General features: G+C 41.0%; 1 protein-coding gene across 1 annotated transcript; it reads left to right on the plus strand.

Moving 5' to 3' along the window:
* The first annotated feature begins 1,149 nt into the window (after positions 1 to 1,149).
* On the plus strand, positions 1,150 to 23,111 carry LOC136442105 (transmembrane channel-like protein 3). Its single transcript, XM_066438731.1, has 22 exons — positions 1,150 to 1,289; positions 2,401 to 2,476; positions 2,651 to 2,732; positions 5,235 to 5,341; positions 9,162 to 9,260; positions 9,424 to 9,566; positions 9,995 to 10,142; positions 10,241 to 10,284; positions 11,168 to 11,318; positions 12,054 to 12,163; positions 14,457 to 14,563; positions 15,879 to 16,246; positions 16,751 to 16,879; positions 17,046 to 17,113; positions 17,696 to 17,935; positions 19,035 to 19,160; positions 19,776 to 19,854; positions 20,066 to 20,108; positions 20,679 to 20,702; positions 21,018 to 21,219; positions 21,766 to 21,954; positions 22,748 to 23,111. The coding sequence occupies exons 1-22, from the start codon at positions 1,165 to 1,167 to the stop codon at positions 22,932 to 22,934; spliced, it is 2,847 nt and encodes a 948-aa protein (XP_066294828.1). The 5' UTR covers positions 1,150 to 1,164; the 3' UTR covers positions 22,935 to 23,111.
* Positions 23,112 to 24,985: the final 1,874 nt, after the last annotated feature.

Genomic DNA, 24,985 nt, shown 5'->3' on the forward strand with positions numbered 1-24,985 from the left:
TCAACATATTGGCGCTAGCTGTAACACAACATGCTTTTCAGAAACACTCCCGGCCAGACGTACTGATAAAGTTCGTCAGACCTTGAAGTCACCAGTGCAGGGTTTGCCCTAAATTTGTTGCTATGTCGCCCAAGCGCGGCAGAATCCAATTTATACAAAGATTGCAAAGCGACAAATGATGAGATAATGGTTTGATTCCACAGGTCTCTCTTTAATGTGCAGCGCTGTCCCAAACGTAAATAGGGTTCCCAAGGGGCACACCTAAAAGCGGGATATCTACGTTTGTTTTGAGTTAAGCGTAGGCGGGGGAACTCGTGTCTAATTTAATGCTTTGCTCAACAGACGGGCTGTATGGTTGATTGAAACACGACACCAAATGTGTTGGTAACGCTAGGTTTTGCGGAAAATGGTTTCTATGCATGTCTGGAATACTTGAGCATGAAATCGTCTTTCAATACTTAACAACACACCATGGCATATCAATACATGGGGTTTGTTAAACCATGGCTACTTGTATGTGCTTCATCAGAACAAAGATTGATGTGCTCACGAGAGACGTGAATAAAATCACCTCGCGTGGTTTTAGAACAGTTTAAGTTTCAACGAAGTTCTTGTATCAAATGATGACACTACACCACAATGATGATCATGTTACACATAGACTCAATATGACATTCTCGTAGATCGGAGTCATGTTTCATCAATTCTTAGTCTCCACTTCCATCAGCTGCATGGCTAAAGCTCAGTATATGTCATACAACGAAACATTCGTACCACTTTTTTTTCAGAACTAGAAAGCATTTTCTAATTGAAAGTCCCAAATATATTGGTATGTGTAATACATTATATACATGTCTGTCGTCTTTCATACCAGAATCTATCTCAATGGATAAAATGGATAAATTTGAACAAAGAATAATGACATGTGAAAACCTCTGCATTGTACATACAGAACAGTATAAGAGATTGCCTGCGTTAGGAATTTAATCAAAGAATGTACATGTACTATTGCAATTTATAGTCTCATCCCATACTACAAAGTAAAGTCTCTTATGGAGTACATTTAGTTTCTTAGAATTGTAAAGGTTGTCATACGTACCTACAGTTGTAAGTCAAAGGTATTAAAGTTATGATCATCTTCACAGAGATGATGATGACTTCCTCATGCCGACCGATGACGAAGACGCGACTGAAGAGCAGATCCTGATTAACATAGAGCGACAGAAAGAGATAATCTCTTCTATAAGGAAACAACCCTGGAGAATGAAGAAGAAGATCCGTTGTCTCAGGTATCACACCTTAACTCAATCATTCACCCTGGCTATGTCGATGGCGGTTAGACATCCAGACACATAATACATTACGCAAAATAAAGCAAAGGAATGGAGAAGGTCTATAACATGCCAAACGTTTCAGACTGCATCCTCTGTCTTTCATTGGTTGATTATGGATGTCTCCTTTGATCCACAATGAGCAACTTGACGACTCTTTACATGATGTTTAAAGACTTGTTAGATACCTTATACAGATTTGTCGTGTATACTAGTAATGTTTTCTCCATGCTATATTCTTTTCGCTCTGACTCTGAGCTAGACATGTACAAACCCGTATGCACGGAACGATATACATTTTTGTATGTTCCGGACGACTTTTGTGGCCCCTACAGTTTGGTCACAGTAATCAAGACGATAGATTTGCCCACTACTGTAGTCCGTTCTAATTACAACAGCAAGGTCACATGCAACGAATATCAATATGTGCCCTCAGGGTTGCTAATTATGAAGACTAGGGTTTTATAAAATGTGCATTTGTTTGCCTCTTGTTCCCCCCAACCGTCTCAATAGTTATTGATTTCTGTTTTCACAATCAGCCGCAAAGCTACCCTCCGGCGATACCCGAGTTCAATCATTCTGCAAGTCGACGACCTGACCTAGTTTAAGTTCCTAACCTTGTAGCCGGACTGATCACTTGTCTGATTGGTTTTGATGTCCCAAAACAGCAAAGGGAACACTTGCTGAACTTTAGGGCACATTTGAGGAGAGATGGTAGAAATAGATATTGTTGCGCGGTAAATTTGGTCTTCTCCCTGGACAACTCTTGACGTTGAATGATCGTTTTTTATCATATTTTGTTAGTCCATGTCCAAGCCACACCATCATGTACATCATTTGAAGTGACTTTCTCAGCCACTTTTTCATCACTGCCCTAGCCGTCACAAATTCCATTTTTGCGGCGAAAATTTTAAAAAGCTGTTAATGTTCCTTAAAGCATTCTGATGTTTCGTTAGTACTGTATCTATGGAATTTTTCAATACTGGAAGACGCAATGGATAACGAATGTATCTTGCTTATATGCTTTATTGTTCGGGTTAAATGCATTATCTCTATTGTTTGATTGCAGGATGGCACAGGACTATCTATCTAGGTATGAGGGCAAGCTGTCTAAGAAAAGGGGTTACCAAGAGGCGACAGAAAGGGTATGTAAAGAGGAGTTCATAGTTTGCTAAGACGACTTTACGTAACACATTTATATCTGTGTCATGTCATGTAAAATAATTACTTTAATTAGCGCTTAGGAAATAGTATCATGTGCTAAATATAAAATGACATACGTATTTATATCTTATGCAGAATATTGTTGTTGATTCTAGATATGGAGGAAAGTGAAGAGGGAGCTGGCCAACTTTGCAGCGTTTTTTATACCATGGGAAACTCGGATCAAAATGATAGAAAGTAAGTAGTTGCCTACATCCATTTAGAGGGTACACATTATAGTACTGTCTGCTATACTTTTACAAGGTTCTCAATGAGATCAGAGACTAGCATGCCAGATATGATAACTGATAAATATCGTAGCTCTTAACCTACTACAGACACCATTTTGGCCTTTTCTAACCTTAATCCACATAAAACGCGCACGCCACAGTCGATCGATGGAAGCTGGAGTCAGAATGAATTATGCAGATTGGTGTCACGGCTGGAGGTCGTAACGGTGGTGGGGTCTTAGGCACCTTTTTGCTTTTACTATTCGCGCATCAATATTGATGGGATCTAAAACTGGCCGCTATAAACCACAACTATAAATGACAAATCTGTAGTACTGTTTGCTACACCCCAGAGTGAACTAAACGCGTAAAACACATATGGTTAGTAGAGAGATAGGATTGACTTCCCAAGCGGAGGGTCAAAGTGGTGCTTGTGTTGGTTTAACCTACCAGGCCATGCAAACTTTATGTTTTGGATAAAATTCTTGCATGCATTGATTCTGCTTTGTTTCCTAATGATATAAATTCTCCTTTTTTTTTTTGTTAGGCAACGATAAATGATAATGCTAGCGCCCCAGTAGAAGTGAATGTCACTTACGATACGAGACATTCTAAACCAAAGTTGGAAAAATTGGACTCATCCAAATTTTCGACTGTCCAACTCTAGCCTTTGTCAAGGAATGAGCAATCCACCGGTTCTGTAACGTCACGATATGCAGATGAAACATGTGACTCGGTGAGCGGTTCGATTATAAGCAGACAGTTTATGGCGCCCCCCGTCTCTGTTAAGGGATGGTTGTAAGGCTCTGGCGTAAATGGCATTTCTATTCCTCTTGCAAAAAAAGTTTGAGATACCGGACATAACTACTAGCTCTAGAATCACCAAAACGAAAGGAAGAATATGTAGTATTTGTCATTTAACAGTTGGCAAACATAGACGTGAGGCTTTTTATATTCCATCGCAAAACTGGTAGGGAGTTGTAACCCGAACACAGCTGTAGCAGAGGTTAGTCACAACTAGTACATTCAACTTCTAAAATCTTAGCGAGGCGTTGTCGGAAGCAGTCTAGCATGAGTCTGCTTTATTTATTCATTGAGCAATTCACCTCTTTATTCATTAATCTTAGAAACAGATTAATGAGTTGTCTCTCCAGTTTTGACACAGGGATTTCTTACGGAGCCTATCAGAACAGTTGCTAAATAACGGAACGAAAGTAGTCAATCTTTCTTGCAGAATTGAAGTGTGTACTGCACTGGATTGTAAGTGAGGCTAATGAGCATCCTCTTAGACCTATGAAAGAATAAATCTTGACTCCTTGACATTCGAGTTTGAAGAATCAAATAACTTTTATTTTTACGTATAAGACACATATTGAAATTGAATCCCATATTCTAGTATTTGGCATTGAATTCGTATATTCCTATATTTTTTCTGTATTTTAATGAAATTTGGCGCATTTGGACATATACATACAGGCAGAATACGTTGTTGTACTCATCTGTGACAGTTGCGCCCCTCCTCATTTCAAAATACATCTTAGGAGAGTGTAGTCTTTGAACCTCGAGCTCCTGAAATATCAATCCATGTAACATGGAAAGGGAAAGGGGTGCATAGAGAGCAGGGAAGAATGTACTCATTGTCAAGAGAATTTCACGCTGATTCCGTCTTGCAGCTTAAATCGTCCAATAACCTTCCAAAAGACAGAGCGTATTTCCTGAGTTTATCGGCAACTCTAGGTATGCACGCGACAATTACAGCAAGACAGAATAGTGAAGATGCACATTTCCTCCTGTATCTGATCATCTAACCTAGATTTTAATATACATAGCCAATACAAGTTACATGGGTTTGCTATAGCCAAGGAAAGCAAGACATATAGTAGGAAACAAAGTATACTGTTTAGTTTATCGGAAGACACGTGTTCGTTTTCGCAAGTGTTGCACTTGCTCATTCGAGCCTTTGACAATCGAGAAATTTAATAAAGCCACACACAAGGCGAAACTAGTCTGGATGTGGGCTTGATCATGAATAAAGTTCTAAACGGGAACATGCGGCTATAGCGTCTTTTCTGAAGATACGGCGTGAGTGTGTACGGTTGGCTTGCCCGTTTTCGCAAGTGTTGTTATCGATCGAGAAGTTGACTATTAAGAATAGCATTCAAACCCTAAAAATCAGACAGGACACATACCACCGAGCGCTACAAATTGATGAAAAGAAACCTGGACCTTAAACAATCGAGCAACATGCAGCAATATCATACGTATTGTATGGAAGGATTCTGGCCAAACCACTTCTCAAGGTTTTCTTATTGACTGTTATATCTTTAAACACATTGTAAGGATTCCATGTAAGGTTGTGTGTTATCCAACATCTCAAAAGTGTCTTATTAAGCTAGAGTTTACTTTAGAGGCGGCAATCTTCAGGTACTTCGATTCGTTGATGACAAGACTGTTTTTACTTGATCCACAGGTTACTTCGGCTCTGTGGTGGCGTCCTACTTCATCTTTCTGCGGTGGTTGTTCTGGATCAACATCGTCCTGTCCATCGTCACCATGTCCTTCGTCGTTCTTCCTGAGGTAAGTGGTCTTTACGCCTATCGACATGATGTAATCTATATATTTGCCAACCAAATAACGTAGCGTGTTGTCATCAGAATCATGTAGATGTACGTCCCTGATTTGCACAACCAACATCTTGTTATGTCAATTGTCACCTAAACTATTTACATACTATAAATCATGACAATATATCACAGTGACACTCCCCATTCGAGAAAAAAAGTCCCCGCTTTCAAAGTCTCCTACAAAAATACCCATACTGTTCCCCCAAAAGCTGCTAGGGGGCCATGTACACTGATACAAAGTTGTGCAGGCCTACCATATAATGACACGGTGATAACTAAGTGGACATATGTTTTCCCTGGGCATATCCGTTTGGGCACGTACATTGCACGTCAGTGATGCCGTCCATTAGTCTTTATCTATTACGTGGTCGTAAGAAGATGAAATGGAATACAAATGAAGCTGATTGCCCTGACATATCTCAAGGGGACCATACAAACAGTACCCTAACTACGTGAACGGAAATGTTTCCATGGTCCCTTGAACGTAACTTTTGCCAGTGATTGTAACGTTTCAGCATCCCAAGTGTCAAACAATGGACGTTCATTACGTAAGAGCTATTCCCAACACCAATTGGTTTATGTCCCTAGTACAACCTGCCGCCAATGAATCGCTGATCTTTGCCAAATGTTTCATTGTTATCGTTGCATTTTAGGCTGATTTGCTACCACAGCAAACGTTTTTACAGGAGAGATTGATGTGGAATGGCTCAGGACATCTGCTGTTAGACCCGCGTAAAGGGCGAGTCATAACCATCAATCTAACGCTCAAATTAACGGCTACAATCGCGTATTCATCTCACTTAGCGCTACCGGTACACCAATAGGGCTCTGTAGTATGAAATTGGAAACCGCCCTTGGCGCCGCGGCCGGCTATTGTTATATGACGCGAATAATGGCTACAATATAATCCATTCGCGCTGCGTTGGAGAGACTACCAAGGGGCGAAACGTAAGACAGGAGAGAACAAGTACGGTAATCAGTTTACCATCGCCAGTTTGGACGTTTCACACTCTTGGGGATGCATCTGTATGGAGGGTTTGAGTAGAGGCCATTTCCAAGGCGTCTTGGAGACGCCGTTCCAAGAAAGACTCATTCTTAAACCTTACTCATGAGGCCTTAGCGAAGAAAGACTTGGAGGAAAACACGAGACGACCAGAATTACCGTTAGAAGCTTATCGATAATATCAATGAATATATGAATTCACGAATAAACACTTTTACTGTACATATCTGTCCCATTGGGCTAAGTATAATCTCTAAGAAAATGTAAGGACCCATCTCATTCTCGGTTTTTAGGCCTGCTTTTTGCAACACTTTGCACTCATTTCTGATATTACAATAACAAAAAAACAAAAAACACTAAATAATACTGAATGTTGTAAAAAACAGGCATTAAACACCTGATGAGCCTGGATGAGCTAAGTACAGGTCACAAAACAAAGGAGAGTTTACAAACACAATTACAAGGACGTTTGAGTACTATAATCAATCTAGTACCTGGATTCGGTTTCTGCTCGCGTTTTTGTAATGATGAAATGTAAAAACAGATTGGTTTTCTGATTGAGGGTCTGTCTAAACGCATAAGACATTGTGTCTTTTTCCGTTTTACCAAAGAGTCTGAAGTAAGTCTGTCTTCATTTGTTGTGAATCTTAAAGGAGTTTGTCTTTTATTCTATCAAGGTTACAGTATAGTATAGCACGTCTTATTGTCTGACTCAGGTACTTCAGCTACGAAGACGGTACATTTGTCACAAAGAGACACGTTCTTGGTGCAAACTTTTGTGAACAAAAGGATAATGTCGGATTCAGGTGTCGTTCCCTTCCACACAGGGACTCGTAAAGCGTGTGATTGAATGTATTTATCACGCCTGCTGATACAGAGTCTACTGGTGGATACCACGCACCGGCGACCAGGGGCGCGTGTGGACATTAATAATCCCTGGAAGATTCATGCCATAATCACCCAGGGAAACACACGCGCGGTCTCTCTCACAAAACCGTCCAACGTGTAATGTGAGAGTCAGGTAATTCTAGATCTGTGGGAAAGACTTTAACGGCCGTTGAAGTGAGTCATCGAGACTTAATGCAACATTAGCGGTTTGTTCAATAATCCCTGTATGCATACTGTATGCAGGTAATAGTAATGCAATAGGAACACTCGGAAACAAATAACACAGATCTGACTATACATCAAAAGAGATAGATGCAAACTCACAAACCAAGGCGTTATTTCATAAACGCCATTTCAAGGACAATTTGTTTTGAAGATGATGATATAGATGTTCACAACTGTAGAAAATGATTTGTTAGTACTGCTACTTCTCTTGGACCTGATTCTACATGTACAAAAAGTAGTTTCACGATTTACAATGTTACAGTTTTGCTACAAAACAATCTGTTTGTCTCAATGTACTGCGTACGGTACGACAATTTGTTGATCGGTGAACTGAATAGCAAAATTGAATTTACCATGTTTGCGTTACATCATACAGTGTCAACTTTGATACTAATACAATTGTGTATAATAATAACACAATACCAGAATAGCTTAAATCTATAGAAAACGGTCAATACGACTAAGTTCCAATCATTTAACCCTCCACATATTAGACTGGGGAACCTGATTCGGAACTGATTTTGAAATATTTGATTTTGGAGGACCACAATTACCAAGTACACTGTTTCACATTGCGTCTATTAAACACGTACTCTGGAAGCAAAGTGACAGAACTTAAGGAAATGGGATAAACGAACCACAACGAATGATTACAAAACACCCATTCAAGATTGAGGTAGTCTGTACAGAGCTATATGGGGTCCCGAACTTAAGTACATAACCAAGTCGAACCATTACCTACAACACAATAACCTTTTGTGCATTAAGACCTAAAAGATGCTCCTAACGGTCATCAAATAGGTCAAATTTACAAGCATGTCATTGACAAAGACGAACCTCTACTCTGGCCATGCAAAATTTAAGGTATGCATATTGTTCGAAACATATAGTTCACCTCTGCAGGACTTAGATACCGAAAAATCAATATCTCTTCTTCCAAATTGAATATTTGAGGACCAGATAATGACCGCAACTCATCCCTTATTGCGCCTTAAATGAAATGAAATATAGTCAAGAACGTAAAGCAGTATATCCTTATGCCGTTGTTATGAAGAGAAATATGGTCTACAACAGATAGCTGTACCATGTATATCCCTTTTTCATTGTTATGTGACTGGTACTTGGCGATCTTCCAATTCCAATTCCAAACCCCCAAACAATAAGGGACGGGAACGTGGGAAATAGCTAATTTTCAAGTTCAGTGGAGTATATTCATGAAGTGTTGACTTCTGCAGTTATCGCGCTCTCGGCTTACATCGTTGTAACCACGAAGGATACATCAGTAATGGTGACGATTAAGTCGAAACTCCCAAAAGACGCAGAGGGCTGGCGATGTTCAATACGACTCGTCCAGTTAACCTCTGTAGGGAAATACAGAGGAAAGAAAGCAAACACTAGAAGCCATTGGATGATTTGAAATGGGACATAGAGATTAGATTTTATAAGGTTTATTATTGACACATGGTCATCATACCGCATCATCACCATCATTGACACAGTAACTTTGTGTCAGTAATAATAAAACAATAATTTGGGTTTTACGCTTTACATGATTTGCAAACCAATGGAAGACACGTCTAGCGACTACTTTTCCCTGTGCTAGCTACAGTGGGTTTAAAAATCCACATTCCTCAAACTGCAACCCCTGCCGTTACAGATGATCGTCGGCCTCCCCTACGGGTCCGTACCCAGGAAAACCGTTCCAGAGCCGGAACTCGACAGGGCACAGCACATCGCCACTATCTGGGATTTTGGTGTGAGTCTACATTTTCCGACAAACCTTCATATTTTCTTTTATTAGATTGTCTAATTGTTAAAAGAACATTTCTCATCAGATGAACGTGCTTGTAGCTTAAATATGCGATTCTAAGAAAGATAGTACCCTGTACCAACTGTGTTAACATCCCGCCTTTCTTCAGGGCTATCTCAAGCATTCCGTACTGTTCTACGGCTACTACAGCGATCGGAGGTATTTAGGAAAGGGCGGGTACCAACTACCACTGGCGTACTTCATGGTCGGGATCGGGAGCTTTGTCTACAGTTTTGTAGTCATCCTTAGAAAGTAAGAATTGTTTATATATTTCGTGTTAGATTTAGATATTCCAACAGTTCACGATTCACACAGATCAACCGTCAGATTTGTATTCCTCTAGATTTTAGATCTATGTACATGTAACGTTACTAGGATCATTCACGCAACTACCATCTTGATGGTCAGACTGGATGTATTAGCATGGTACCCATCGTGAACTTTTCTGGATCTTCTCGGTATTGGGAGTGTTGCCTGCCCGCCAAGGGCAATTATTACATACTGGGAATTTTTACGGGGTGAAATCCAGTTACCAAAGCTCACATCATCATCAGAAAAAAATTGGCTGTCATAAAAAAAAGTCGATGCTTAGTAGGACTGGGGCCGGTAAACACTCCTATACCAGGCCCGTAGGATAGCTACCAGGCTAGATGTTTAATCGTCATGTTTCCTACTCCCAGAATGGCAGACAACTCTCGTCAGAGCAAGCTGTCTACCGGTGAAGACCAGTTCACCTTCTGCTGGAAAGTCTTCTGCGGGTGGGACTCATTAATCGGCCAATCAGAGGCGGCCGACAACAAGTTTGCGGCAATAACCACCGGACTCAGGGTAAGAAACCTACACCTCGATAACCAACTCCTAAAGCTCACTGTTCAATTAAAGAAAGACAAACCTGGCTTCGCTGACGTATGTTTTTATCTCTTTAGGAAGCAATAATCGAGGAGGAAGAAAAGTGCCGTGTTGAAAAAAGGTATGCTCAACCTAAGAAAGATTAACCGCCAGTTAACTCACATTTCGTAAGAAGCATGTATGTTATCATCTTTACTGTGCCAAAGATTAACACATAACAATAACATGGAGCATTTTATTACCTGCGCTGAATAATCTGTACAATATAAATGTATTGCATGTTTTGGATGGGACATTCATATTCTTTGTGCATCCTCTACTATCAAATGTGATAGTTGTGAATCATCTTCCTCTACTATCAAATGTGATAGTTGTGAATCATCTAACTCTATAATTACTAACTTGTACTTTCGTTTCCCGGATCTAATAACCAGCAAGAAGGAAAAGTGAGTGATAAAGATGTTTTCTTGTGGCATGACACTCATGACACTAACTGTAACCTTATCTTCTAATCATTACCAAACTACAACATTTACATTGTCATTGGGTGATTTGTCTTCTTTGTCAAGTTCACCGTCATAGGTAGATTTGAATGTTATGAAGTTGAGTGGCAACGTTTGTTGTTGATTTGTCATAGCTACGCTTAGTAACGATTTTTTTATATCAAACGAAGATAGAATAGAATATCAAGGATTTTAATATCAATTACATAGTCATTTAAGTGGTTGCATTTATACAACATTCCGTTGAGGCGGGGACCATTGAGTGCACTAATGTCAGTAATGACTATTGAACGACCAAAACTCTCAATAGTACTTGAATAATCGATAAGGAATTTTATTTTGTAACGTTTGTGTGTTTTGTTGTCTTTCACAACATACTTTATAAATCAGACATCATAGGAATTTCAATCTTGGTCGCTGAACGGCCTATATCAAATGAAAATGGGGTCTTTGATATACATCTTTATCACAGTTCCTTTAATACTCCTCCATCTCTTGTAGATACGTCTCCATCCTACTGAGGATACTGGCTAACTTCATGATCATCACCCTGTTGGCGGGGAGTGGTTACGCCATCCAGCTGGTGGTGGAACGGTCCGAGCTGTTTGAGAAGATGGACCCGGCCTCTCTGTCATGGTGGGAGCAGAACGAGGTCATTACTAACTACTGACATCTTCTGACTAAGTAGTTACAATTTTATACGAGAGTCTCTGTCGCGATATCAGTGTAATCGCTGGTTCTGTCAGATCGCGATATGTATATACATGTAGTTTAGCTAAATTGTTTTTTAATGTTAAAATCCCACTTCCCTGTTTTTGATACCAGGGCCAGCCCTTTGTAATTACCATTGGCTAGTAGGACAAAGTTGGCTGTACGTGTTTCACTGCCAAACCAATGGATTGATAAATGCTGCCATCTTCCTACACATTTTGACATTCTTTCACATTCAGTTGTAGTAATGAGCCGTCTGTTGATTATGTTTCCTCTTTGTGAACTGCTTCTACCATATCTTCTTTGTCTATCACCTTCATTATCTCAGGATTGTTTCAAATATCTATCTACGCATTTTTATGCAGAAATATTATTTAATGATAAATGCAACAAATGGAACCATGCTGAAAAACTGATACATGTGAGATATAATTCAACAACATCTTTAACATAATTTCGCATCTTAGTCAAATACACACAGACTTCACATCTATGAATGTCGTATATACATAGCAAGTAAGATGCACTGTAGCCAATGGCGGCACCTTCGTTCACACAGTACTAGTATCATAACATTGATGACTGATGTCTTAGTCGTGTTTTTCTATAGCATGCCACGGTGACTCTGTTAGAAACCTTGACCCCGCATGACATCAATGTGTCTCTCGTGCTCCAGGTGTCTATGGTGGTGTCAATCATCACTATGGTCTTCCCTGTGTTCTTTGATCTGATTGGTCAGATGGAGAAGTACCATCCCCGAACTATGCTACGGTGGCAGTTGGCGAGGTATGGATTCAAGACATTTGCCCCCCCCCCTTCAAAAAACTTCAACTGTATGTATCAAGAAACGTCGATGGAAACGTCGAAGTGATACTAAGACTTATCGAAACGTCGAAGTGATACCCTTGAGTAAAGCAATACTCATCACCTAATGTGCAATCAGTCTATCCTGTGAGCCTGAAAGATAACACTCAAATTACTTAATGCTAGCGTGATATTTCTACTTCTGGCAGCTTTATGCTTTTCTCAGTGCCCAAGCCGCTTTTAAAAGTAGCTGATTTACAAGAGCTGTCTGTAAGGTACATTCATTTGAAGCTATACCCATATGTTGAGTGTAGATCTAAAGTCCCCGGAGAGTCTTTGGAGGTTGTGAATTGTTAATCCTCTGTGAATACGTAACAACTCTGCACTCAGTCTCTAAAGAGCTCTTACCAAATGCTGCATAAAAGGTAACATGTCACGAAACATGAAATGAAGAATATATTTCATTGTCGCTGAACTGTCACTCTCCTTACAGAGACGCGTATATTCCGTCACATCCATAGACCTTTTAAGTCATTCGTTGATGATTATCAAGGCATCTTAGGAACCTAAGGAAAATTATTTAGATGACTGAAAATAGCTAACTAGTGATACTGAAATGAATTTGAAGAAAAAACAAATCAAGAGTTATGCATTTATGATACATTTTTGTGGAAGACCTAGGGTTTGTCAAATGGCATTGAACGTAACAGATACGAGACTTTGGCTATCAAGTGGTATGAGCGTACCTAAGTATGAGGCAAGGGGAGGGGGTGCCTTTACGTCTTCTTCGTTATTCTATAACGGCAACGATGACCTTGGTGACTTAATCACGGCGTTTGCAGCTTGAATGTGTATTGACCTTAGAGAACGAGAGAGGCTTTGTTGAGTCATCGATACTTAACTTGAAAGATTGTTAATCTGCATGCCTCCGATACCGTATCCCGCGATAGCCATGCTTCCCATTACTATATGTAGGGCCATGTAATCAATCAAGCTTACAGGAGAAACAACAAGGACTAGCCTGGGTACCATCCTCCGTAGTAACTGCAGGCTCAATCGTTTCGCTTGCTAGTCCTTGGTTAGCAAACGAAAAGATTGAGCCAGCGGTTACTACGGAGGATGGTACCCAGGCTAAACAAGGAAAGAAGTACGCCCTAAAACAAGTGAAAGAGAGGTTAATCAGATTATAATGAGTTAGAAAATATGATTTGTTGAATGATATTCTCTTACATCCAGCAATCCTACTTGTATCGAAAAAAATGTTTCTTTCGTCAATTCAAAACGCGGTATTCCTAAACGAGTGATAAACAAGGGCAACTAAGAATTTTTCGCGAGCAACATAGAGTCTAGAGCACGCTTGATCGATAGCTTAATTGCTTGTCTACTTACGATAAAGTGAAAAACGTATTTCTAAAAAAATACATATTGAAGAACGACGAACATATGCCTAAAGATATCCGACTCGCGATGCTTTCTTCGAGATAGTAACTTTGACTCCCCATTGTTATTGCTAAGTATCAAATGAACTAAAAGCTTCATACAGTAAAATTCATTGCATTTCACTTTGGCCCTCTCATAGCAAATGATTCTAATTTTCCCCAATGACCAGTGGTATACGTGATGAATAGGACGACAGTGTAATGCGAATCCTCTACCTGTACTGCAGCTCAAGCGAGTGATTGAAAATGGCCATGCAATTCATCTAAGATATGAGTTGACATGATGCTGTATTGACCTTCTCATTGACTCAGTGTCGTCTGGGAATCAATGTTCCTTCAGCTCTGCTGTATTTCCTTGGACTAATGTTCCTTGAGCTCTACTGTATTTCCTTTGAGAACCGCCATTGACAGGCTGCAAACGTTAAGCATGACAAATCGACTTCACAAGTCAAGCCTCGGACACAAACGTCAAGTCAAGCTTAAGTGAAGTCAAGCCAAGGCTTTTATTTTCCTTCGAAATGCTTGTTCAGCCACACGGCCGCTTTTCAACAAGGTCGAAGTGGACGGGTCACGGATAAGAGTCAAGAAAAAAACATTTTACATGTACTATATGTAGTAAACATCATTACAGTCAATAATACGTAGAAATAAGCAAACGTGACAAAAGTCAGCTCTTTAGGATTAAAGGATTTATCTACAGGATGGCCTTTAAACTATATCCGACTCTGTGACGTAAAGATACCGATCTGGCTTCGCAGAGATGATCTTGATTCGACCGATAGCTGGATGTATGGATTTACAACTCAGGAGTAACGATTTATCTTGTTTTTACTTAGGATCATGGTCCTCAACCTCGGCAACCTATACACACTGATGATTGCGCTCTTCAAGAAAGTCAATAACCTGGTAGGTCAAATGGTCTTAGAAGAAAACAACTTGTCCGGTTTTCTGCAACAGTGTCATTGACAACTTCTGTGTGTTTTCCTTATGAGTAGTTTTCGTAGCTAATATAAAAGATCATGGTAATCTCTAACATGATGTTTTTATCTATTGCAGGTCAGCTTTTTGTCAAACTAAAATATATTTTGGTTAAATCCTGATATTCTTTTAAATGTTGATTGTTCATAGAATTCGCCATGTTCCATGTAGTAACGCTTCTGCTTGTTTACATAGAGTAGCCGTCTGGTCATGAAAGGCAATGTTAATGCACGTAAAACCAAAAGTGTATGTTGATGCTGTGATATGGCAATGTCATTTAGTTCTTCAGGTCTTTAGGTCTTTATTCAGCGTTATTGGCTATCCTTTTGTTCATGCTCCGGATTTATACTGATGATGCCTGTGCTGTGGTAATAGCGCATCTAGCTGTAGCAATACATTTGCTTAACTTTATAGATGCTGGTTAAAGACTATGTGCGCTTGTCCCTATATCTTTTGTCTGTAGCCTACATGTAGCATCCCAGGACTAACATATCATGGTAAAGTATTGTTTGCAGGGCATGGCGGCTATTTTGCATAGCTTTCACAGCATGCCAGACGAAGGTATTGCAGAAGCTGCTTTGCTCATACTGCAGGCAAACGCACCCGGCATGTCCGGCTTTTCTTCATATTTTCTTCGCCTAACCCAGGACCGTCCTTCATTATCTTCACTCAGTTGAAGTAAAATCCCGTTCTTACAACATCTTATCGCAGCATGGTAAAAGTACCGTTGAGCAACAGATTAAAGAGATGGTGTTGGACGGCCCTAATTTGTTACATGTAAAGAGCAGAAACTGGTAGCTTAACAGTCAACGTCGATTCATTCGCACAGGTCTGGTTCACTCGGAGATTACATCACCATACCAGATTACGTTTATTTCGTGCATATCCCTATCACTGGACAATAAAGCATACCTCCAAGACGGAGGAATTATATACAATGGGTGTAAGAGGAGAAAACGATACTGCCTCGAGTTCGCTGTTACTTTTAATCCAGTGTGACAAAGCCCATTGTATGGACCAGTATAAAGTGACACTGTTATCGTAATAAAATAAAATGCTGTACGTTTTGGGTATATATTTCTGTAAAATCGTTCATTGTTTGGGCACTGGAGACACAAACGTACAGAAATCGTGGAATGTAGAAAAGAGTTCTCTTTTATATACGTCTCCAGATCACATTTTCATCCACCTCACAAAAGTCAAAACCATGGCCATTGTGAAGCATTCCAAGAACACATGGGTTTAAAGCTCTAGAAACGTACAATCTTATGGATTTACAGATAAGAGCAAATCATATATCAGCTTCATTCGAATCGTCAGCATATCACAACATTGTGAATTGTTCATAAACCTCCGAGTTGGCCAGCCTGGAGCGACTGAATCGCCGCCGACCGTTAGGATACCAATATCTGCTGTGACTATCCATGTAAAGGCAGAAGAAGCTAGGAAAGCCCGGACGGCGCTGGAAACGCTTCAGCACGTTTCCATGAACGTCTCGCTCACCACGCAGCACAACATCACGGTCGCCGAGCACATTCAGGACGTCATCACGGACATTCTGTCCCACAAAAATCAGACAGACCTCGTGGACGTCCTGACCGCGAGAGCCGGAGTGAAGGAGCAATGCTGGGAAACCATCGTCGGACAGGTACGGAAAATAGTGATTATAAACACGTATGACATGTTTTTGAGACATTTAAATACAAGACAAGTCCGCGCACTAGAGACTGTCCTAAAAGCAATATAGGTTGTGCACAAATTCAACTGTTTGATTTGATTTGATTTATTCGACTGTAAAAAGTACAGCCAGGGCTACCCAACTAGCCAAATGCTATTACAAAGGGTTAGCCCTACAAAAATTAAGTTGAACTGTTCTGTGTACTTCACAACGATTCTTAGGTTGGTTTAAGTAGAAAATTATCTATAACTCGTGTTTGTATTCATGACCAATAGCTGGTGAAAAGAACTTATAACGGCCCAAAGTATAGAAACCGTCTGTGCGTTATTACGATTCTGGACTTCCGAAATTACTTGCTAGAGTTGATACAAATTGCTTGAAATAGTTGATAGTAAAAGACTGTCTCACACAAAATCAACATTTCGGAGGCTGTTTCAACTAACGTTGTCTTTGAGCACCCCCCTCCCCCCGCAGGAAATGTTCAAGCTCTCCGTGTTTGACATGATTGCCACAGTAGTCACCGCCCTGATCTTCGACTTCCTACGAGGGCTGTTTGTGAGGTTTGCTAACTACTGTTGGTGCTGGGATCTAGAAGGGGGAATAGTGAGTATTAAACCTCATCAAAAACCCCTTCAGACCCTCCCTGGTAAGTGCTGCTTCATCTTTTTTCTTCGACAATGGCGGTGGCCCACCCCCTCTCAATTTTCTTTAGTGAAATCATTGAGACATGCAGTCGCTTTCTCTAATAATAGTTTTGTATTTTGTTTAGCCCGGATACGGCGAGTTTGGTGTAGCAGAGAACGTACTGCATTTAATCTACAACCAAGGGATGATATGGTGAGATGGTATTGTTTGAAATACAAAATACAATGCACGCACAGGTTTCTTTTGGTTGTGGCAACCACACAAGTGCGCACTGATTTAATTTGATTACTGTTGAAACATGACCGTCTCCGATGGCAGTCTCTCGTCATGTAAGTATGATTTCATGCATGAGTGAAAGTAATATTTCTCCAAATCATGTTACATCTGGAGACCGACAGCAGAGACAAACGTGTCATTGTGGAATTACAGTACACTTGACCATGAAAACATGATTCAGCTTACTATATACAGCTAATTAAGATTGGCATTTTGGTATGTCCTCTCTTAGGTTGATAACCATGCGTGCATTACAGCGTCTTAGCTTCAAGTCACAAATAAACGTACTCGACCTGTCTTGATACCACATTCTATGACCTGAACCCCCCAGTGTGTATGGAACAATGCCAGTTTGTGTCCTAAAGTGAAATGATGAAGCATACAGTGTCACGATTTGCTATTGACGCTGGGACCTGTTCTCTATGGATCAAAACGTCTACTTGGTTTGTCGCCAAAACACGTATAAATGTATGATTTAATCTTTCTATGTTCCAACAGGATGGGCGCGTTCTTCTCTCCATGTCTGCCCCTGCTGAATGTTCTGAAGCTGATCGCTCTCATGTATTTCCGGAGCTGGGCGGTCATCATGTGTAACACGCCTCACCAGCGGGTCTTCCGCGCCTCCAGATCCAACAACTTCTACTTCGTCCTACTGCTCATCATGTTGTTTCTGAGCATGCTCCCAACGGGCTACGTCATGGTGTCTATAGAACCTTCCAGGAACTGTGGACCGTTTAGGTAAACAATATCAACTTATTACGGTAGAACCTCCAAGACACTGTGGACTGTTTAGACTGTGTGTGAATGGTGTTCAGCACCAAGGACAGGTGTGTATGCCTGTATGTGGATGGTGTTCAGCACCAAGGACAGGTGTGTACGCCTGTGTGTGGATGGTGTTCAGCACCAAGGACAGGTGTGTACGCCTGTGTGTGGATGGTGTTCAGCACCAAGGACAGGTCTGTATGCTTGTACGTGTATGGTGCACAGGTCTTCCCCCCTCTATTCAGCAATTTTCTATCTAGAATAATGCATTACAAAATTGGACTGGGAAAACTATCACTACTATAAATGAAGTGACTACTATGTCTGCTGCATATAGGTACTACGCATGCGCGCATTGGATAGGGATTCTAGCCTCCTTCCTGTGTTATGGCACTTTGTGTATGTTCTTATACGGCCATCACTTTTGAACAGATATATGATATACGTGAGCATTTAGATGCGAAACACAACATGACTCACAAACAGACCCCTGCCTTGTATTTGCAGAGCTGACTTTGACTCACTAACAGGTCACAAGCAAGATGCCCCTTTCTAATCCACTTCTCACCCCCTATCAATCTTTTTGTACAAATTAGGGGTCCCAAGAAGCGATTGAAGGGAACATGAAAACCTCTTAAAACAAACCAAAGGTCATTAGAGCACTTGTACGGGATGACAGAATCAGGGCGTTTGCAATGGATGGTTTTCCGCTAAATGGGGATTTCAATCATTTACATAGCTTCAGACGGACACCATTATTATTTTATTCCTAACTCAAATGGTGAAGTCAATCTCGAAACCAACTTCGTGCCATGTACACGTGCGCTACATTAGGAAAAGAACAAACGTCATCACTTTAAACTTACTGCAAAATGAACGAAGATGTTTCATGCAATGTTTGGTGTTTCCATAGGCTCGTATCAATTTTGCTATGCTTAGCCTTCATGGCATCTATCCTTGGTGCTGAACGCCGTCCACGCACAGGTATACAGCCCTGCCCCTGAACACGCACACATAGAGGAATACAGGCCTAGAATACCATGTACCAGCTTGTGTTCTCTTTTTGTTTGCTTAGCGGTCGCCGTCGCATGTTTGACATCATCTCGGAGACAGTAAAGAACAGCTTCCCCGGCTGGTTCACCATAGTCCTCAGCTACATGAGTACAGCCGGCATCATCATCCCCGTCATCATGCTACTGGTGTAAGTACTAACTACTCATAGGGACGTGGTCGTATGTAGGTCACTAGGTCAATGCATCTCTGTCCATTATAGTTTACAGCCATAGAGTGCATATGCTTAGGAGAGTAAGGGTGACCAGTGTGCTTGGCCAAATTGGGGGACATTACTGGGTCGTGAGTTCTCTCCTGTCATTCGATGACCGATGACCAGTCATGGTAATGATTGACGATTTAAATCGGTACATGGAAACAACATTTGCTGTCTTAACTACATTGACTACAATGAATTAAACAATGACTGGTGTTTGGGTATAAAAAAGGAAAAGATTTAGTGCACATTCCCCTTGTAAAACTCCTCTATGCGCAGAAAGACTAGAAAGGAAGTGGTAATCTACTATAGGAAAAGAGAGCCCTGGCACTCAGCTCGCATCTATTCCAATCAAATTAAGGACATATTCTATAAGTTTGTAAAAAGTATGACACAAAGTAAACTACGTTTGTCTTGAAAGGAAAGAAATCTAAACGACTAATTTAACTGTTAAAGTTCTTTTATCAAAAAAGGACAAAACCCTTGAATGTAGAGTGTTGTCAGAACAATATACCATCTATCATCCATAACTGCATCTTTCTCCTCCAGTATGGCTATCTATTATCTCCAGTCCATGGTTCATGCGTACAAGGAAGCAAACAACGACCTCAGAATGCAGCTGGAGTATGTAAGTACCCTACATGTACACGAACCGGCATATCCTTTATTGGAATCAAAAGGGAACCATCAGATTAATATGCTTCATGTAGACATGTTTAGAAATCCATATAAAAACTTTAGGTGTCTGTATACGTGTTCAATAAAGAAAACGAGTGATGTTTGCTCCTGCACTGTTTTTTGAGGAAACAACCTCGTCTTTTTTGTTTCTTGCTTCACAGGAAAGAACAGAAGGAAAGAGGAAAGTGTTTGAAATGTCGGCTGGTGAGTTCAAAACAACACAATAGAATTTTACAGTTTTATCAGTGCGATAATGATATTACTTAATCTCTTTTCCAATAGTCCCAATGGGTTTTTGTTATGTATGTAAGTGTGCAGACTCTCATTCTTTAATAGAGGTAATTATCATCCATCCTTATCAAGCCCAGATGTCTTTTGTTATCTGTTTCATATCTTATTTGCTGTATGTCGTAAGATAATTGATGTCCTAACAATGGATGAATCCCTCTATAAGTTAGTACATGTAGCGGTAGTATGTGGTGACTGGTTTATTTGCTGTCAGACTTTCAATAATATAACGACGCTCCCAGCGGCGTCAAGCGCTGGTGCAATCGCTGTTGCCATGTGACTGTTCCAAACCTCGCAGCTTCATGTTTTAGCGGCTTGTCTAATAAATGGACACTCGTAGCGGTAAGGAATGTTAAATTGCTGAAATGCGTGTAATATGCCAAAGAAATTTCATTCCCAAAGGTCTTCGAAGATTATTTGGCATATTACATGCAGTATCAGTAATTAGCCTTCTTACCCTGCTTGCATTTTCCTGTCCTGTACTAGCGGGTCCGGCGCTGAAAAAATGGGGTATGTTGGTCATGTCTGTACTGTACATGCTTCCAGCTGATCGCCTTTGTTGCTTAAGCTAGTCCTGCGCTAGATGTCTTCAGTTATTTGCACATGGCAGCTCTTAGTAGAAGCAATTTTGGCATATTTTCTTTGCTGCACAACACTTGCACAGTCCTTTTATTGGTATTTCATCTTTGCAATGATTATTCACATGAGGAAACAAGACCTTCCGTTTGAGGTTCGTTCTTGTTCATATTCCGACTGTGATATTTTCCATTGAGAAACTAACGACTTGTATTTATTTCTACCTACCTGCCTTTAAACCGTAAGCAGGAAATAAGCCGAATAGCCAGGACTCCCCTGCAGCAAGAGCAGTTACCAACAGCGGCAACCCGGGGAACTCTAACAACCCGGGCACACCCAGCCACCCCGGCCCGATCCCCAACGGGAGAGTCCCGTCCGGAGCGTCCACCCTGCCGCCACGCTTCCACAACCCCGGGCCCCGGCCCAACTTTTCTGGGGTGCCTTTTAACAGGTATGTTCTGGCATTGCCACAACCCCGGGCCCCGGCCCAACTTTTCTGGGGTGCCTTTTAACAGGTATGTTCTGGCATTGCCACAACCCCGGACCCCGGCCCAACTTTTCTGGGGTGCCTTTTAACAGGTATGTTCTAGCATTGCCACAACCCCGGGCCCCTGCCAAACTTTTCTGGATGCCTTTTAACAGGTATGTTCTAGCATTGCCACAACCCCGGGCCCCGGCCAAACTTTTCTGGGGTGCCTTTTAACAGGTATACGAGTATGTTCTGGCATTGCCAATGTCGAGGGTCACGGTACCTATTGTATGATCTCTTATAGTCTGATCACGGCTGCTTTCATTATCCATAGTTTCATACACAAATAAGTCCGATTTTTATTGACATCTAAATATTACCATAGTTCTGATAAATCAGAAAAGCTAAAAAACATTATTGCATAAGAGGTCAATGGGATTACTGCCTTCAGTCCGATCTTTCAGCTATTGGTTTTTCAAACGTCCTTTTCAATAATTGATGCTATGTGACCTTTACTATCCATCGCAGGAGCATGTCTTCCAAAGTACGCTACATCCCGGTCAGGCAGTACATGAATCCGTACGACGGGATGATTTTGCCCCCGCCGATAGCGCCCCCTAGGTTCCGGCGGGTGCAGTACACCCCGCAGCCGGGTACAAGGCTCATGGCGGTACCGACAGCCAACAGGGCAATGCCGGGAGGAGGTCCTCAAATGAGGTAAGAACAACGCATCTTTGAATCTCATCTCTTTTGAGAAAATATCCGGTATTCTGAGGGTTTCACTACATTAAAAAAAACACATGACTTCAACGTATGTCTATGAGATGACTTCTTGACTTGACAGACCTCCTCCGCCACTCGAACCACCCTGTCAGCCCAGAATAGTCATCTATTGCCTTTTCTAATGAATTCTAATTGTCGAATTATCATTAAGCATTGCTACAGGGTATGGCTATGACGGTTACAAAATTATAGGCTTAATTTCACTCTTGGATAATCTCTGAACGACGTGTAATATCAATAAACCTTCATGATTAGTTGATGTATACAATTGATAACTGATAATCATTTCTGGTTGTAATCAACTGGCCGACACAGTTAAATATTTCAATTTAATATTGATCTTTAAAAACCTGTTTCCCCTGAATCAAAATCAACCACACACTGTAGCTAGCTCCTTTCATCTGCGCTGTTACTGTTCTGGATGGAATCACCCTACCTCTACCCTGGGAACCAGACTGTTTATCGGGCCTTTTAGCCGGTCCTTCTAGCCGGTGTCTTCAGCGGCCCAGAGCTCCAAGCCCGCCGATACAAATTGATGCACCGGGGAAGTTCTAGGCCGAGAGTTGACCGGCCCTTACCAACACGCGGTCCACTCCACGGGCTACAACTCCCCGGGGCGTTAATTTAGAACGGGCGGGCTGACTGTCTTGGGCCGCCGAAGGGAATCGCTAGCGGCCCGGTTCTAGTCTGGCCTCCCAGGGTACCCCACCTCGTGTTCCCTTTCCAGGCGGTCCTCCACCTGTAGCCGGCAGGGCAGCCGACCCACGTCCGTTCTCGTTCCCGAGGGCTACGAGCTGGTGCAGGTTCACGTCGACGCCACAGACGACGGGCAGTCCTCACAGGAGACCTCCTTCGTCGACGACGACTTCGACGACACCCGTTCAAACCGTTCACAGAGCGCCAGTCGGTTGTGAAGGGAGATAGCTGTATCAAAACTACATGTACATACTTTACATTTTACGTGTACATACTAAACGAGACCTATTGACTCCACTACTGGAGTCATAACTATCATGGTGTAATTTTTCCCATTAAAAGACGTCGGTGAACAATATCTGCAGGTCTGTTGAATGCTAATCCGGTATGTACATTTGTCTGTATATACTACATGTACTAATTATTTCCAGTCTTTTGTGTTTTGTCTTAACCACTTGTTTTAAAGACATATGATCGAGCTGTAAGAAAACCGTATACGTATATTAAATCACTAACCAGTTTTTTTGTCGTGATCTTGCCGGGAACTGAATAGACCATGCTAACGGAGCGAACATCGTTAAAAACTCGGACAATCACCAAAACAGCAAAGAGCGCCCCCTTTCAGGGAGGATGATAAATGAAGGCAAGATGAATGCACAAGTCATGTATATTGTACAGATTACTTGTTTTGTGAAACGTAAATGTGTGTGTGTGTAAGATACAAAACCTGTATAACATGTAACTGATATTGCTATCAAACTTACTTCTGCAGGTACATTCAGTCTTGTATACCTTATCGTGTATTCATATTCATTACGCTGAAAATCAACTTCAGATGTATTGCACAGTCCTATCTATTCTGAATCATGTGTTGGAAATGAAGCTTGTATAAATTTGACAGTTGTAGGATGCCATGTTATGCTGCAACGAAGAAATCTTCAACCCAATGTATTTTGTATGTAAATATTGTACATGTACATGTTGACTAGTTCATGGTTCTATGATTACAATACCTTCTTTGGGATTCATCAATTACAACATGTCAAAATGAAGCTCTGCATGGCAGCTCTCTTATAAGACAGTTGATGAGTTTTACTGCTACGAATGCTGAGAAAGCTGTAATGGGGACTGTACATTCAAGAATGAGAAGCTCCATTTGTTTTAAAATATTTCACAAACAGGGATAGCAACTATCAGGTTTAACAATTTAAAACAATATATGCCTCAATGGCAAAGTGTACATAGTCTTTGGTTTACTTGTTTCCATCTTTGGGTCAACCCGCCTGTATAATTCCCTCCTAGTTCTGACATTATAAAAGCAATCTGCTTTCGCTGTATGGATCAAAAGCGGCCCCTATTAATCACTGTCAGTACTACAGCTGGTCTCGTTCACTCAATGGCATGTTTATGCACTGTCGAACTGCAATGATTACTTTAGCTGCTAGAGGTCCCCACTGCCACTTAAAGATAGACTGAGACGGGGGTAGATTGAGACTACATGTATGTTTTGCATATGCGATCAGAGTCAGATTTCATAATTGTCTAGAATCTAGATGTCATTTTGGAATGATGAATTTTTGCATGGTTCATTTTTGAACAGGATTGATTTTTGGGAGTCCTGTTATCCAGGGGGGGATTTTGAAGCTCGCTAACATCTTGCATTTGCTCACAAATATTGTCTTCCTAGTTCTACCTTCACTGGTTAATGTTGTATATTTTTCTTATAATATCACACATTATCCCGAAACGTCCGATTTTATCGAAATTTATCCAGATGTAAAGTTTAAATTATACTACTCTATTTGCTTACCTGGATGTTTAACATTCATAAACGTATTATCCACCAATGTTTCCATACAGTCCGTCTTTTTTTTTACAGTTCTGTGCACAAAAAAACTTATCTACAAATAAGGTTGTCCTCTGCTCTCTTACATGTACAAAAAACAACACAGTCAGTTCCTTTAAACATCTATATTCCCAAACCAGCTCATTCCAGTTAAACTGTATTCTCCAAGCAGAGGTTTTGGTCGGCTGGCTGGGGTAGTAGCGGCCGGGGCGCGTAACCATTGCCTCCCGTTACGGTGTTTTGTCTTAACCACTTGTTTTAAAGACATATGATCGAGCTGTAAGAAAACCGTATACGTATATTAAATCACTAACCAGTTTTTTTGTCGTGATCTTGCCGGGAACTGAATAGACCATGCTAACGGAGCGAACATCGTTAAAAACTCGGACAATCACCAAAACAGCAAAGAGCGCCCCCTTTCAG

This window comes from Branchiostoma lanceolatum, chromosome 9 (assembly GCF_035083965.1).
Source record: "Branchiostoma lanceolatum isolate klBraLanc5 chromosome 9, klBraLanc5.hap2, whole genome shotgun sequence".
NCBI classification, from domain to species: Eukaryota; Metazoa; Chordata; class Leptocardii; order Amphioxiformes; family Branchiostomatidae; genus Branchiostoma; species Branchiostoma lanceolatum.

Bases quoted from the DNA above. Each gene is read 5' to 3' on its own strand.
- LOC136442105 (XM_066438731.1), top strand. From the start codon at position 1,165: ATGCCGACCGATGACGAAGACGCGACTGAAGAGCAGATCCTGATTAAC. The intron at 14,564-15,878 runs GTTTTCTGCAAC...ATGGATTTACAG, and splicing joins AGAAGAAAACAACTTGTCCG to ATAAGAGCAAATCATATATC. The intron at 17,114-17,695 runs GTGAGATGGTAT...ATGTTCCAACAG, and splicing joins TACAACCAAGGGATGATATG to GATGGGCGCGTTCTTCTCTC.